General features: G+C 59.5%; 1 protein-coding gene across 1 annotated transcript in view; it reads right to left on the bottom strand.

The window, feature by feature from the left end:
• The window catches only part of AHNAK (AHNAK nucleoprotein), a 30781-nt gene extending 18516 nt beyond the window's left edge, over positions 1-12265 (bottom strand). The window contains exons 1-4 of the mRNA XM_070069429.2: positions 12061-12265; positions 2385-2482; positions 1707-1863; positions 723-910 (exon numbers count right to left, since the gene is read on the bottom strand). Coding sequence (XP_069925530.2) covers positions 723-910; positions 1707-1863 — 345 coding nt within the window. The 5' untranslated portion in view covers positions 2385-2482; positions 12061-12265. The remainder of the gene's footprint in view (positions 1-722; positions 911-1706; positions 1864-2384; positions 2483-12060) is intronic.
• Positions 12266-16243: the final 3978 nt, after the last annotated feature.

The following is a 16243-nucleotide window of genomic DNA, read 5'->3' as shown; positions in this document are numbered from 1 at the left end:
AGACAGGGGCTGACAGCCACATCACAGGAGGAAAACATATTGTTTGGGGGACATTCTGGTTGGAAAGAGCATGGCAGTGTAGACTCCTAGACTGAGCAGCCTGGGAGAAGGATTTACAATCCATCACAGAGAAATCAAACCATCCTGCTGCACAGGCACTCCAGCCAGACCCTCCAGCGCAGCAACTCTCAACTCAATGGTTTGCATGTTTACCCAAGAGGGGCCTCCCAGGGGCCCTTGCACACTGGAAAGCCCAAGTGCTGTGCTAACACTTGCACTTGGAGGACCCATCTGTGTTCCATCAACAGGCCATCTGCACGGGCACAGCAGCATCCCTGCCGGCACCTGCTGCCCAGCCTGTGCCTCACGGAAGGAGCTCAGGCTTCTCAAAGAGGAACACGGCGTCTGCAAGGCAAAGGCGGGCACCTGTGAGATCATGTCAGATTCCTGCAAAGCAGCCGACTCCCCGAGCTTCTTGGCCCAGACTGCAAGAGTCAGCTCTCGTGGTGGTGCAGGGCGGGCACTTTCAAGAGGCCGAGCAGCCTCAACCACATGCCACATGTGAGTCACACGTCAGCAAGAAGCAGCAGGCTGGCCGAGGGCGCCAGAGCATGCAGGGAGGGGAAAGGAGGGGCAAGAATCCAAAGAGAGGCCCAGGAGGCAGACAGGAAGCTGCTGTGGACAAGGACACCCGGAGCACAGACCCGCCGCCAGGTACTCACCAGAACCACCTCGGAGCTGCGGGAGCTGAAAACTTCATGCGTCCAGGTCTGGCCAGGCTCAGGGGAGCGATCCCCCTTGCGGTGCAGCTTCAAGCCAACGGTGTGGTGCCCCATGGTGTTCAGCAGCTGGGTCACCTCACCCGACTGCAGGTTGTCAAAGTAGATGGTGGCCCCCACAATCTGGTCCCCTGAGCAGGAAGGAGCCAGAAGCAGGTAAGACCCTTGGGTTTCAGAGCAAAGCCACACAGCCACCACCTGCTGGGCGCTTAAACAGATGTGCATTTAACCCTCACGACCACCCTACAAGACCAGCATGCTATACCCATTGCACTGATGAGGCAAGTGGGGCTTAGAAAGGTCAACTAGGGGCTGGTGCTGTGGTGTAGTGGGCTAAGCCTCTGCCTGAAGTGCTGGCATCCCATATGGGTGCCGGTTCAAGTCCCAGCTGCTCCTTTTCCAATCTAGCTCTCTGCTATGACCTGGGAAGGCAGTGGAAGATGTGACTATCTTCTTACATGCTTGGGCCTCTGCACCCACGTGGAAGACCTGAAAGAGGCTCCTGGCTCCTGGCTTTGGGTGGGCTCAGCTCTGGCCATTGTGGCCATTTGGGGAGTGAACCAGCAGATGGAAGACCTCTCTGTGTCTCTCCCTCTCTCCTGTCTGTAACTCTGCCTCTCAAATAAATAAAATCTTTAAAATAGAAAAGCCAACTAACTGGCCCAATACTGCAGAGCTAGTGGGTGGAGAAGCCAGAGCTAAGGACTAGATTTCCACTACCCCACAGGCCTGTCTCCCCCAAGGGGCAGAAGCAAGGGACATGGGGTGAGCAAGGGAGGGCAGGACCAGGTTCGGGCTGCTGGGACCAGGCCTGTCACAGCCACTCACACACTTCTGCCTGCTTCCCCGCCCCCTTCCCTTCCTGGCAACACCCCCACCCCACCCCCACTAGCCCCGGTGCCCGCTCTGCACCCAGGGGTGACTCACCCTCCTTGACCACCCCAGTGCGGGCCGCAGGGGAGTTCTGCAGCACTTCCTGCACAAAGACGCCGTCGTCCCTCTGGGCGATGGTCAGCCCGTGGGAGCCGCTGCCCTGCCAATTGGGCAGCAGCAGCTCCCGGGTTGTCTCCTCCTCCTTCTCCATCTGGGACGGGGTGAGGAAACAGAGTTCAGGTGGGAGATAAGACAGCCAGGCTCCACTTCCGCTTCCTGCTAAGGCACACCCTGGGAGGCAGCAGTAATGGCTCCTCAAGTACCTGGGTCCCTGCCACTGAATACAGGAGACCACAATGGAGCTCCTAGCTCCTGGGTTCAGCCAGGCCCAGTCTAGAGGCTGTTCCAGGCATCTGGGGAGTGAACCAGCAGATGGAAGCTCTGGCTCTGGCTCTTTTTGGTTCTGCCTTTCAAATAAATGAAAATATATAAATAAAAATTTAAAAGAAAAAAAAAAAAAGCAAGCCAGGGATCACTGGCGCTTGGAACGTCCAGGGGGCGGGGCACTCTCTCCGGTGCCACAGCCCCTGCAGCACCAGCTCACCTCCCCACTGCGGAAGCCCCTCCAAGGCATGCCGAGCAGATGAGGTGACAACCACACATCCCTTCTGGCCTGGGGCCTGGTGTCTCCCCAACCCACCCCAGCCCCAACCCCCACCCCCCGCCACTGACCTTTGCAGGACTCTGCTCAGGAGCGAATGCCTTGCCAGGAGCCCGCCCCTCCTTCTCTTCCCCTCAGTCACTCCTGTCGGGAGTCTCGGTCACACAGCCTAGGGGAAAGTTCACAGCGCTGCTCACATTTGACAGTGGGCAAGCTCCACACCCCCATCAACCGGCTGCAACCTGAAACCCTGGCCGGCTCTGCACCCTCCTTGCAGTGGGACCCTGGCCAGAAAGCACTTAGCTGGCACACAGGCACCCCACAGCATACACGCCCTGCTTAGCTTCTCCACGGCAGCTCTGGGAGAAGGACATGACCGTCCCCATTTCACAGACAGACTGAGCCTCTGATAGGCCAACCTGCCCAGGGCCCACAGTAAGAGAGCAACCATACCGGGCTCAGACCTGCGTCAGTGACTCTGTGCCCTGGCCCACGTCAGGTCTGTAGCTGATCACAAGCCCTCCTCCCTGTGACAATAGGGGTCCTCAGGACCAGGAGGAGCCCTGCCTCCAGCTGTAACCGGAACAAAAGAAGCCCCCTCCCCACCACCCCCCACCCCCCCAACCACACCACCCACCAGCCCAAGTCTGAGAGGCCAGAGTACAGCTGAGCCCGCCCGCCTCGGGCATGCAGTGAGTCAAGGCGCATCTGGCTGCCCACACCGGGCCCTGAGCCAGGTCCCCATAGGTGAGGATGCCCTCTGGTCACAGGATGAGCCATCAGCTGCAGAGGCACCCTGGGAAGATGGCAGGCAGGGCTCCGGATATGGCTCGGCCCGCAGCCACCCACACAAAATGGCAGCGGCAGCCACCCAAAGCAAGTCTGTGGAATTGTGTGGGGGATGCTATAAATCACGGGGGGTGGGGGAGCCGCACCCAAACCCCACCCTGCAGCTGTTTACGTCCAGGACTCAGGCAACTGGTCAATAAAACGGGTGTCCCGCTGGCCTCCTGCACGTCCAGCACTGAGGCTGGCATTGATTCCAGCCATGCCGGGGCCTCTCAAACTGACCCAACTGTTTGCACATGCATGAGAGGGAGAGTTAAAACCTAGATCCCACCCCGGATATGAACTATGAGTAAGGTGCTCCAGGGGTGACCAACGTAGCCTCTGAATGTTCCAGAAGGCTTGGGAGACTTCTGGGGGGAATGAAATATGAACGGGGCCTGGCAGGTGTTAGCTTTTGCCCCCCCTCCTCAGGACAGGTCTATGACTCCTGGAAATTCAAGGCACTTAGCTGCTCCCGTCTGAGGCAGATGACAACACAGGCGAGAGATAAACACACAGACCCCAGCCCTCAACACCTGTTCTCCATTTGACCAACTCATCATTTCGCTATGTACCGAGCACCGCAGGTGTTCAAAGGGGTGACCGGGCTGTTAGCACAGGTGTGAGAAAGCACCAGCCTCCCTTCCGAGCAGGCAGAGGAGGCCGATGCGGGAAGTCACAGAGACCCCTCCCAAGGTGACACAGCAAAGCGAGGACTTGAGCGGCACCTTCTCCCAGAGTCCAGTTCTAAGAAGTCAGCCCCTGCAGCTAAGGAGCGAGGCGGAGGCACGGACGGAAAACCGTCTCCAGCCCAGGTTCTCACAAGGAACTGAAGCCAGCCCTGCAGATGGCCTTGGCACCCTTCTTCCTCCTTGAGCAGGGCCTCTATTCTGAGCCCAGCATCCTGGTGCTGAGCCAGCAGCAGCAGTCAGCGGAGGGCAGCGAGCAGCCAGCTCACCCTCGCCCACACGTCGGCCCCACCCTCCCTCCTTCCCCGGTGAGTCACAGCCGCTGCCGCAGCAGCTCTAGACATGCAGAGGATCACGCCTAGAACCAGAGGCCCACACAGTGCCTCCAGGGTCAGACCCCCAGGGGCAAGAGGGGCTAGGGCTCCCTTCGGCCTCCCTATCAAGAGCTGTAGACCCAAGCCAGGCTGCAGACCAGTCCTGGGCGGCCTCTCGATGGCATCCCGGCCAGGTGAGGCTGCCAAGCCCTTTGCCTGCTCTGGCTCTGATCCCGTCATCCTGGCACAGCCAAACACCACTCCCTTCTCATCTGATCTGGGCCCTTCCACTCCGAGCACAGGTGTGGGGATACAGAAGGCAGTGGCAAAGGAAGCCATAGGGGCAGGGCTTCTGGGTCCCAGCCCTCAGCTCTCCTTTGCCCCTGGAGCCTGGTCCAAGCCCGGTGGTCTTTCCTTCCTTAGGTTCAGCCAAGCTTCCCAGAGGCAGAAGACTCTGTCCTGCTACCACCCAACGGAGGGTCTCTGGCGCCGGCAATAATTCTGCTCAGCCCAGCCAAGTATCACAAGCCTTCAGGGCTAGATGCTGGCCGATGGACGCACTACATGTGGCTCTTTCATCTATATTACATCGAAATGTCGGTTCACTGATTGCACTAGCCACATTTCAGCCGCGTGTGCCTGCTGGCTACCATACTAGACAGCACAGAGAGAGAGAGAGATTCCCCCACCGCAGACCGTGCTCTGGGACAGCACTGCACGCCCAGGAAAGTGAGAATGGGAGTGTTGGGGCTCTCCTAGCTGCTACTACCACAGCCCACTGGATACGGGCTCACATCACCACAGGAAGGAGCAGAGCCGCAGTGGAGAAGCCAAAGGCTACAGGACAAGAGGGAGACGGTAAGGCTACTCCAGCTCCAAAGCTGCTTCGGCACGGAGTGTGGTTCAAGCCAGAAGAACTGGCCATCCTGCAGTTGGAAACCACAGAGGATGTGCAGGGCAACAGGGCTCTGCCCAGGCCTACCCCTGTGGACTGAGGGCAATGCCAAGCAGATCCCGGAGACGCCTTGTCCCAGGAAGATGGGTCTCTGCCAGGCCTCTGCCAGGGGTGACCTCCTCCAAAGGGACATCCTTCCTCCACTGCTCTCAGGAAACAGGGCCCTCCTCTGACCCCAGAGCCAACACGATGGCAACCAGGGAGGGGGCCCAGGCTGGCTGCTGCAACAGCTAAAGACTGCCCTGCAGCCAGCGTCAGTGTCAAGATGACAGAAACTGATACAAGGCCGGTGCTGCGGCTCACTAGGCTAATCCTCCGCCTTGCGGCGCCAGCACACCAGGTTCTAGTCCCGGTCAGGGCACTGGATTCTTTCCCGGTTGCCCCTCTTCCAGGCCAGCTCTCTGCTATGGCCCAGGAGTGCAGTGGAGGATGGCCCAAGTGCTTGGGCCCTGCACCCTATAGGAGACCAGGAGAAGCACCTGGCTCCTGGCTTCGGATCAGCGCGGTGCACCGGCAGCAATGCGCCGGCCGCAGCGGCCATTGGAGGGTGAACCAACAGCAAAGGAAGACCTTTCTCTCTGTCTCTCTCTCTCACTGTCCACTCTGCCTGTCAAAAAAAATTAAAAAAAAAAAAAAAGAAAAGAAACTGATACACACTCGCCATGGGCCTCAATGCTTGAACACACCAAGCCTGAACACCAGCTACACAGCAGAGGGGCACACAAGCGTGCATCACCCAGCACAGGCTGGACACAGGAGGCAGCACTCCAAGGGAGGGAGAATCACCCGTCCACAGCGGCACACACACGTGCCAACTGGCCCACCACACACACAGCGCCACAGAGAGGCAGTCCCCACCCCAAGAACGAAATGACTCATCCCAAAGTTAAAACCTCCAGCAGGGGGGAAAGCCCAAAACTCGAATAAGCAGGAGGAGTCAGATATACAAAGAACAGAGACACACCCAGCAGAGCAAGCTTGGCCTCTCATAAACACTGAGCAGGCGGCAACGAGCAAGGGGAGCTCCATATTCAATGGAAGCTCCCACCACGTAGAAAGAGACAGAATTCGCTGCTTTGTGTGCACCAGAGACCATGCTGCCAGCAGCCCATGCCTGGGGTCTCATGCAACACCCCAGCAACCCTGCGTGACAAGAATTCATATCCTGTGGCTGGCACTGTGGCGCAGCAGGTTAAAATCCCAGCCTGCAGTGCCAGCATCCCATATGGGCGCAGGTTCGAGTCTAGGCTGTTCCAATTCTGATGAAGCTCTCTGCTATGGCCTGGGAATGAGTTCTTGGGTCCCTGAGTTCTTGGGTCCCTGCACCCGAGTGGGAGACCTGGAAGAAGCTCCTGGCTCCTGGCTTTGGATCAGCTCAGCTCTGGCTGTTGCGGTCATCTGGGGAGTGAACCAGTGGATAGAAGATCTCTCTCTCTCTCTGTCTCTGTCTCTGTCTCTCTCTCTCTCTCTCTGGCTCTACCTCTCTCTGTAACTCTGTCTTTTAAATAAATAAAATAAATCTTTAAAAAAATTCAATCCTGGCCCGCGCCGTGGCTCAATAGGCTAATCCTCCACCTAGCGGCGCCGGCACACCAGGTTCTAGTCCCGGTCGAGGCACCAGATTCTGTCCCGGTTGCCCCTCTTCCAGGCCAGCTCTCTGCTGTGGCCAGGGAGTGCAGTGGGCCCTGCACCCGCATGGGAGACCAGGAGAAGCACCTGGCTCCTGCCTTTGGATCAGCGCGGTGCACCGGCCGCAGCGCGCCAGCCGTGGTGGCCATCGGAGGGTGAACCAACGGCAAAAGGAAGACCTTTCTCTCTGTCTCTCTCTCTCACTATCCACTCTGCCTGTCCAAAAAAAAAATAATAATAATAATAATAATTCAATCCTGACTTTAAAGTCATGAAGAAAAGACCCTTGCCTGAGTATGAAACCGAGTTACTATGCAAGTCCAGAGTTCTATCTCCAGGACCAACAGTCTTCACCCAGGTAGAGGAACGGAGCCACCAGTGAAGACGGACACAGGCTGAGACCCACGAGAAACCACAGAGAAAGATGCACAGAAGTGAGATTTGCACTGGGGACGGAAACCCCCCCTCCCCGGGGCGGGGCGGGGGGGGATGGGGCAGACTCTGAGCCTCCCTTCCCCCAGGCAAGCGGAGAGCAGACCCAGCAAGCACAGTCCCAGGCATCCCGGCCCCTGCATCTGAGAGGCCTTTTGGTTCTGGGGTTCACTGAGGCCATGTCCTCGGGGACTTCGAGCTGCACAGAACCCAGCTCTCCCCTAGATTTTGCTTGCACCCCGACAGGTGGGACACAGTCGTCCCCTTCTGGGGCTCCATGCGCACCAGACTCACTCTAGAGGCAGGCACTCATCCGGCAGGGCAGGGCGAGCACTGTCACTCCCTGGGGGCTGGCAGGTGACCCTCACCCCAGAGAAACAAGGAGAAATACAGGGGTGCCACCTCTTTCCGGACCTAAGCCGCCAACAGACCCCAAGGATGCAGTTGCCAGACTTCCGTTTGGAAAAGGGCAGCTGACGGAATCTAAGAGGCATGGAGATCTTTTACAAACCCATCCCGTGCATTCCAAGGAGGCACTTCCTACCTCTGTGGTGAGAGCAAGGGGGACAGAGAGTAGAATTACCAGGGAGAACACGCTGCAGGACAGAAAGACACACAGGACAGGGACACACACTCACACACACGCTGCGGGCACACAGAGACCCTCGGGGGTCAGCCCAGAGCAGGCCCACGGTCCCAGCCTTTACCAGTGCACAGCACATGCCTGTCGTAAGGCCCCTCGACCTGGGACCTGATTCCCAGAGGCTGTGCCTCCATCCCTGTGTGTGCACCTGCCCAAGCCGTGGGCTCCCTGCTCCCTGCCCTTGAGGGAGGCAGGTGCTGGTCCAGCCCACAGCTCCTACTAGGAGGAACTTCTTCCTCTGCAGCCTGGCTCTTCCCACAGCCCCTCACCCCAGAGCTGGGGTTTGCGACCTCCAGGGCAGCCCCCTCCAAGGGCAGCCCCTGCGGGTTGGTCACTTTCTCTTTCTCCACAACTCCACTCTGGCTACACACAGCTTCCTCCTTCTCACCCAGAGGGCTCCAAGCCCCAAAACACCCAAGTTCTCACTTCCAGGAGGGAGGGGGATTCCCTCCTCTACTCCTGGGCAAGAGGGACTGTCCCCGCTCCTCCCGACAGGAACCTGGGGACAGCACGACATTCTCCCGGTGGGAAGTCCCCACCCGTGGCCACACAGCACTCGGGACCACTGACATCAGGATGCCACCTCTGAGGGTGGCAGCCTCCTCAGCTGAAAGGGGGCAGTAACCACGGGGTCCTACCCTGAGGCGTTGATAACAGCTTGGGAGCTGCCTGGAGGCCCCACCCATGGCCGCCTCCGAGAGGGCGCCGGGCGCGCTCCCCCCAGCGGGCAGGCCACGCCAGTGCAGGGGCGCAGGGCCAGGCCGCCGGGGCTCAGCCGCCAAAGTGCCGCCCCCCAGCACAGCCGGGACACGTAGCCGGGATCAGCTCCAGGCACTTCCCCTTCCCCCAGAACCTCCGCTCCGGCCCCCGGGGACCGGGCAGGATGCCCCTCCCAGACAGGCCGTGTGCAGTGCCTCGCTCAGCCAGGCCTGTGTTCCCAGGGCTGTCCTTGCTCTGTCTCCGGCCTCTGCACACAAACTCCAGGGCCCAGACCTGTCCAGGATCGAGAAACCTACTTTGGAGCTTCCTTACTGGCTCCTGACACTTGCATGACATTTCCACCCCCAGAACTCTTGCAACAACAGGCAGAGGTGACAGAGCCAGGCCCACCGCGATGCAGGGACCCCCATGCACAGCCAGCATGGGAACACTCTCACCTGTGATGACACACACCTCACTCAGAGACACAGTGGCTGTGACACCGTCAGTCACGGGGGCCCAAGGCCAACATAGACCAGCGATCCCAGCACTGACAGGTCAGCACAGCCACAGCCCCAGTGGGAACCGAGGCCAGTAATCTCATCAAAATGTATACACACATTCCTGCAAAGCCTTGCTGCAGCCACCCACTGCTCCCCACCCCCCTACACACACACACACACACACACACACACACTTGGGCACAGCGCAGCCATGCAGGGGAAGCTGTCCATGCTCTGGGAAGTCTTGGGAGTCCAGCTGGAAGGTATGAGCCCAGAGAAAACACCAACTCCCAGGGAGCCTGGATGAAGCTGGGGGCAAGGGGAGTGGGGGACAGAGAAACCCAGAAAGAGCCACTGCCACGGCCCAAGGGAAGTGGCACATTCTGAAGCCACCCCAGCAGCCACCCCCCTTCCTCAAACCTAAGTATGCACCAGCACGTGGTCAGCCCAGCCTGGGGACAGAACCTCAGGGGTGTCAGGGAGTAGCAGAAGAGAGAGCGCAGGCAAAGCTCCCAACAGGAGTCGGAGGCGCTCTCCCAGTCTTCCTCCCCGTCTGACCCCAGGCGGTTCCCAAGTTCTACAGAAGGTGGTGACCACGCCCCAGCGCCCCACACACCCTTCCGCCCCCACGGCTTTGCCCCAACCCCTCAAACCAGCTCACAGGCACAGGCGCCTGCTCGGCCGGCCAGGTCGGCCAGCCAATTCCACGTTGAGCTAAAGGAATCCAGCCTGGTGATGGCAGGGAAACTGGGAGACCCCGACCCCACCCACTCCCAGTCCATGCCCTGCCCTGACCAGTGCTGGCCTCCTCCCTCCTCTCTCCCGTCCCACCCTGGGCCTGTATCCTCGGCTCTGTGGGGTCAGCTCTTCAAGCTGTCCAGACCTAGAGCCCTGATTCAGAGCGGGGAGGATCTCCGGGTGTCCTAGTTCTGTGAGCGAGGTCCCCACGCAGAACCTCAGCCTCCCAGAGGGGCTCAGCCACCGTCAACCCCCTGTCCCTGAGACCCCCAGGCCTCCACCAGCAAGCTCAGGGCTCCCCTCCACCCTCCTCACCTCACAGCTCATGACTCTGAGCCCCTAAAACCGGTGCTCCCCTCTACTCCCGCTCTGCACATTCTACCTACTCTGGGCAGCCCCAGCCCTGCAGTCCCTAAGAAGAGAAGGAAGCTTCCCCATTCAGCTTCTGAAAGCGTTAGTGCCACACCCTACCCCGCGGATTTCCTTCACTGAGGCGGGGACCAAGGGGCGATCTACTCCTCTCAATCACACTGCAGTAGATGCCGAGCCCCTCGCGCCCCGCCCAGGACACCGTGAATCTCTCCCTCCTTCCCCCACCCCCCCATACTCCCCTATTGCCACGACCTCCCCCTGGATCATGGATCCCACAAAGTCAACCCCAGCTCCTATCACGTGCTCGGCCAAGGGCTGGCAGCGAAGAGGGTCCCTGCAACCAGAGGGTGGATTTTAACGGAGAAGAGAGTTTCCAAGCCAATTATTGGGAGCCCCCTACGGGGGGTAGCTCTCCGGGTCTTTCTCTAAGGACCCCGCGTCCGTAGGAGGCTCCCACGCTGCCTTTCCGCAAATCCGCTCCCCAACACCTCGCCCTACCCTCCCCGCGGCCAGCGCCACGCCCTGTAAGCGCAGGAGCACACACCGTGCAGAGACGAGCCAGAGCCGTCCACCACCTGGCCGTCGGGGCTCAGAGCTGCGAAGTCCCCCGGACCCCTGTCCGCCCCCTCTCACGAGGGGCGCGGCCAGCCCTGCTCCGGGCCCCTCAAAGCTCTCCTGGTAGGCGCCACAAGGGGCTGCGCCCCCACACACGGCGCTGGCACTGCAGGGGGCGCCCAGCCCCGCGCACTGCACACCCCTCCCTGCCTGAGAGCCTTACATAACACCGTTCTGTGCACACACCCTAAGCACGCTGCCTTTCCAGCCCGCCGCGGGACCGCGCTCCCCCGCGCTCACTCCTGGCGCGCACCGACTGGGCGCACGGTTCCAAGGAGGGGAGCTAAGACCTCCTCCGACGCCGAGTCCGGCTTCTGCCCCCCACCGCCCACACACGGCCCCTTTCCCCCTCCCCTTTGCCCCTCACCACTCCCCCCGAGTTCTGGTTTGAATTAGTCACCGGCTCCAACCACCACATTCCTCAGGCTGCTGGCGCCGGGCCAGGCGCTGGGGCGGGGGCCATCCCGCCCGGACGGGTTTGGGAGTTGGGTGGAGGAGAAAGTGCCGCCTCTGGAGGGGAAGGGGCGGTCCCGAGGGCTGCACAGCCCCCCTCCCCGCCCACCCCAGTGCAGGAATCTCCCTAATTATGGCCCCCACCCCCACTCCCACCCAACCCGCAGGGAGGCGCGCTACGAACTTCCAGGCTCGGCGGCCCTGGAGGAAGAAGGGAGTTCTCTGGAGCGGGGAACGCGGAGGGGCAAGACTAGGGCGGGGCAGCTGGAAGGGGCTGAGGGGGCTGCCAGGAGCGAGAAAGGGAGAGGCCGGCGGGTGCAGAAGCGGGTGGGGCCGGGAGGACTCGGGACGCGAGGCCCGGGCGGAGGTGCGGGAGCACGGAAGGACAGCGGCAGGGGCGCGGGCGTGGACGCCGGGGAGGGGCCGGGGGCTGCGGCGGCGAGCTCGGTAACTTCTCCAGTAAACAAGGCACAGGAACGGAGCGGCGCACGGAGCCACCGCCCCATGGAGTGAGGGTGTGGGACGGGGACCCCCCCACACACACACACCCAGGCCAGGAGCTGGGCGCCCGGCGATGCAGCGGGGGGCCAACAGTCTGCTCTCGAGCGAAATTCGCAGCGGAGCAAAGCGCACTTGAGAGCAATTTTCCCAACTTTGCTCAACTTGCGCCCCAACTCCGGAGGCGAGAGCTCTGCTCCCCAGGCGCGAGGGAGGCCTTGGGCGGCCCAGCTTGCCCCAAACTGTCTGGAGCCTCACAGCGCCGTCCCCACGCACACACACCCACGCGCCTCGCCCAAGCCCGCCCCGCAACCCACCTCCCTGACACGTTCTCGTGCCCTGACCCCCGATCGCGCCACGGTGTGTCCCGAGCCCCTACCTGTGCGCTCAGCCCCAGGGCACAGCCATAGCCGGCGCCGGGCGCGAGGTCGCGGTGCTGCGGCTGCTGGCGGTGGCGGTGGCGAGCCCCGGTCGGGGCGGGTCCGGCAGGGCGGGCGGTGCAGTCCCCGCGGCAGAGCTGCTCCGAGTGGCCGGGCCCCCGCGCGCGGAGGCGGCTCTTGTAACTCCGGCTCCAGCGGGCGGGTCTGCCCGGAGCTGTGGGGAGAGGGCGGGGCCGGGCGGGGCCCGAACGGGTCTGGGACGAGCGAGTGGGGCCAACAGAGCAGGGACCCGGGAGTGGGCTGCTGCGGGTTCGCGAAGGGGCTCGGGACAAGGGGCGTCGGCTCCTCCCTCATCGCGCCCCTCGCCCTCTGCCGGGACCCACCCTCCAATGTGTGCAGGGTGTGATTTCATCGGTGAGAAACTCCTGGAAGCTCCCCGAGGCTCATCCTCACAGCTGGAACTGGGAATCGGCCCATTTCACTGGAGGGGCCGTGGGACCTTGGAGGTGCAGACGTTTTAGGACTCTCAACTCAGGGAACTGCGCTTCCTCTCCTGGCTCCTGAGCTCCGTGCCCCGCGCCCATTTCTCGCGTTCTCTCTTTCGGGGTAGGGGGCAAGAATCAGCTTAGAGCCGCGGGCCCCACTTCCAGGGCTTAGGGTCACCGGGGCATTGCAGCGACGCGCGGGAGTCAGGCCGGCAGTCCCTGGAGGCGGCCCCGGCTGCCCACCTTCCACTCCAGACACCCCCTCCCAAGGCCAGGAGTCACAGCCGCAGCTTTCCCTCGGCCCCCCCTCCCGTCTGCTGGAGCCCCTCTCTGAGCTCCTCCTCCACCTCCTCACTTGCAGGACTCTTTTCCAGTTTACAACCAATTCCCACAGCAACTTCTAACTACATGGAGATCTTATTAAACGCTTAATGATGGGGTGCAAGCTACACACCCCCTTCCTCCCCCCCCCCCCAGTGACTCCTCTTATCCTGCCCTCCTAGGTGGCCACCCACTGCCTGCTCCAAGCCAGTTTCCCTTCCTTCTCTTAGGCTGGAGGGCTGAGAAGGCCTGGCGCAGGCCGGAGCGCCTTTCTCTCTGCAGAATCAGGAGTGGGCTGGGGCTGAGACCAGCTTGGCCCTGTCCTCTGAAATGGCAAACATGTTTACAGGCTAAAAATACCCGGCAGTCAACCAGCTCTTCTGCCAGCCCTGGGGGCTGTGTCCAGGTCCAGTTACCCACACAGGGTACAGGCCCTGGGGGGAGGGAAGAGACAGCAAGAGGCACTACAGACATGCAGGCACTCATGTAATGGACACAGAAAGGTGGAGACACTGCATAGACATTCAGACAGGCACAGACATGCAGAGACACACAGGCGAGGCAGATCCGGCCACCAGCATTCTCCCTGTCTCTACCTCTCTGTGTGTCTCTCTCGCTCAGACACACACACACACACACACACACACACACATACAGGTAAAAGACAGAGTTACAGAGAGAAGGAGAAACAGAGAGATCTTCCATCCACTGGTTCACTCCCACAATAACTGGACTGGGCCACATGGAAGCTAGGAGCTTCTTCCAGGTCTCCCACATGAGTGCAGGGGCCCAAGCACTTGGACCATCCTCCACTGCCTTTCCAGGAGCATTAGCAGGGAGTTGGATCGGAAATAGAGCAGCCAGGACTCTCTTATATGGACTGGTGCCCGTATGAGACACCCGTGCTGCAGGCCGTGGCTTTAACCCACTGCACCACAGCGCCAGCCCCTGGCTTTTTACATTTTATTTTATTTTAAATAACATTGCTTCAGCTTGTTGGCTTTTTAAATATAGATTAAGATAAAGTGGCCTGTAATCCTACAAAGCAGATAATCTCTGTTGACATTTAAATAAAATCAATACCTCCACATGGTGAAGAATTTAAACAATACAAAAAGAATAAAAGTGACATCCACATCCTTCCATACCCCAGTCCCTCTCCCTTCCCGAAGTAACCACTTTTAACAGTTTGCCAAAATGTTTTTAACTTTCTTTTTACCCCATGAAAGAGCAAGTGTTCTCAGTGTATATGAAAATAGGAGTTGATCGACATCTAAGTTTTTGATTGACATCTAAGTTATCAGAAAGATAGCTCTGGTAGGACATATGCCATGAAAACACAGGTTGGAGGGAGGAAAAGGAAACAGAGAAGCTGAGAGCATGGACATTGTGCCTTCACCCCAGCCCCAGCAGGCCCTCAGGAGCTAAAGAGCAGAGGTGAGCGTCCTGGGCTCAGAGCCAACCTATCTGCTCCATTGTTTGTTCTGGCCACCCTCTTGGTCAACAGGGAAGAAGGCAGGAGGGTGAGGCTGGTCTGGAGAGCAGCTACAGAGCAGGGATCACTGTGCAGGTACTTCATTGGGGGGGGAATAGTGTGTCAGGATCACTTAGAGTGTGTGGTTCTGCAGGCTGGCTCCTCTCCATTCCAGGCTAGGAGGTTAGAGAAGGAGTAACAGCCACCCTGCCCCCTAAAACTCCGGGACCGTAGGTGGGCCTGGTGTAGCAATTAAGAGTCAGCTTGGGACGCCTGCAGCCCGTATCGGAATCCCTGGATTCACTCCCCCTTCCAGCTTCCTGCAGCTGTGCACCTGTGATGGCTGCAGTACTTGAGTTCCTGCCACCCATGGGGGCGACCCAGACCAAGTTCCGGACTCCTGGCTTCAGCCTGGCCCAGCCTCTGCTCTCATCAGCATTTGGGGAGTGAACCAGCAGATAGTCTCTCTCTCCCTCTCTCTCTCTCTCCAACAATCTAACTTAATAAATATAATTTTTACAATTTTTTTAAATCCATGTTTATGCTGGCTACCATCAGAGGTGGAGCTTCCTAGGTCGGCGTCCTCAGCGCGCGGAAGTGGAATACTTTCAGAGGTTGTCAAGGTGTAAGTGCAAGCATACACACTTTTGGAAGCTTCTGCCACCCTCCTTCTTGTGCCTAGCACTGAAGCCCTCCTCACCCACCCCCCAAAGCTCCCTTCATAGTGATTGTGTCTAACCTAGCAGCAGGGACTTTTATGTCAGCTCATTAACGCACACACCCTGGGAGGGAGGCTGGCACTAAGGCTTAGCGATCAACCTAAAGTTATAAAACTTGGAGAAGCAGGAGTCAGAGCTCCCACCAGCACTTGAGCTCCATGAAGGCAGGGGCATTTGCCCTCCGCAAGCCTGCAGCAGTGGCTGGCACACTGCAGTCTGTCTTCACGGCTGAGTGAGCTCAGACGCAGCCTGTCACTCTTGATGTCACATTTCCCCCAGGGCTCTCAACCCCCAGGGGGCAATTCCCCTACCTGTAGATCTCCCAGGCAACTGCACAAACATTTTGTGTGTGTCCAGCACTGGGTGGGGGACCTGTGATGGTGCTAGGGCTCATAGAGAACCCGGCAAGACACCCCCTTTACTTTGTCCTCTGAGTTCTTTGGCTCCTGTGCTTGGAGAAAACTGGAAGCTATTTTTTCTACTAGGTCTTCTACACTGCCACCTCCCCCAAACACACACACACACACACACACACACACCCTATATCTCAGCATTGCAAGCAAAACCTATCATCTCAAAGATTCCAGGCACCTTTGTCAAAATAAGGTGACTATCAGGGAGAAGGCAGGTCTTCCTGCCGCCTTCAGAGCTGTGCCACACCACAGCCCTCCAGACTCCCTGGCAAAGCTAAGTGAGTTCTAGGACTGTCATCCCCGGGATCCCCCAGCTTCCCCAGAAGCGACACTCCCTCCCCTCCCGGGGGAGGGGGTTCCCTGATATGATTGTGTGTGCAGTGAACCTTGGGCTGCTCTGTTGCCTGGCAACACGTCTATGTTTTGTTCCTATTATGCGTGTTTCCAAGGTAACCACCGAAGGGAGCTCTGTGGGCAGGGCCCTGGCCAGGGGATTCCCCTTCCCGTCCTTTCTAGGCAGTCCTCTTTTCTGAAACCAGCATGTTGCAGGCAAGGAAAGAGGCTGGCGGCTCAGAGGGTAATCGTTCTTTAAACTCTGATCCCAGAAAGGAAGCAACATGTGCGTCAGTGGTGTGTGCGTGCGTGTGCGTGTGTGTGTGTTTATGTGTGTGTTTGCTCTCTCTTTAGAAGCACACTCCTTGCCCAGGAGGGACCGTTCGTATGCTGGAATCAGAGACCTCACCCCCCAACCCCATACACCCACCAGCCCT

This window comes from Oryctolagus cuniculus, chromosome 1 (assembly GCF_051225735.1).
Source record: "Oryctolagus cuniculus isolate XC-2025 breed Fujian yellow rabbit chromosome 1, ASM5122573v1, whole genome shotgun sequence".
In the NCBI taxonomy this organism is placed as follows: domain Eukaryota; kingdom Metazoa; phylum Chordata; class Mammalia; order Lagomorpha; family Leporidae; genus Oryctolagus; species Oryctolagus cuniculus.
This window is presented reverse-complemented; position numbering and strand designations above follow the sequence as displayed.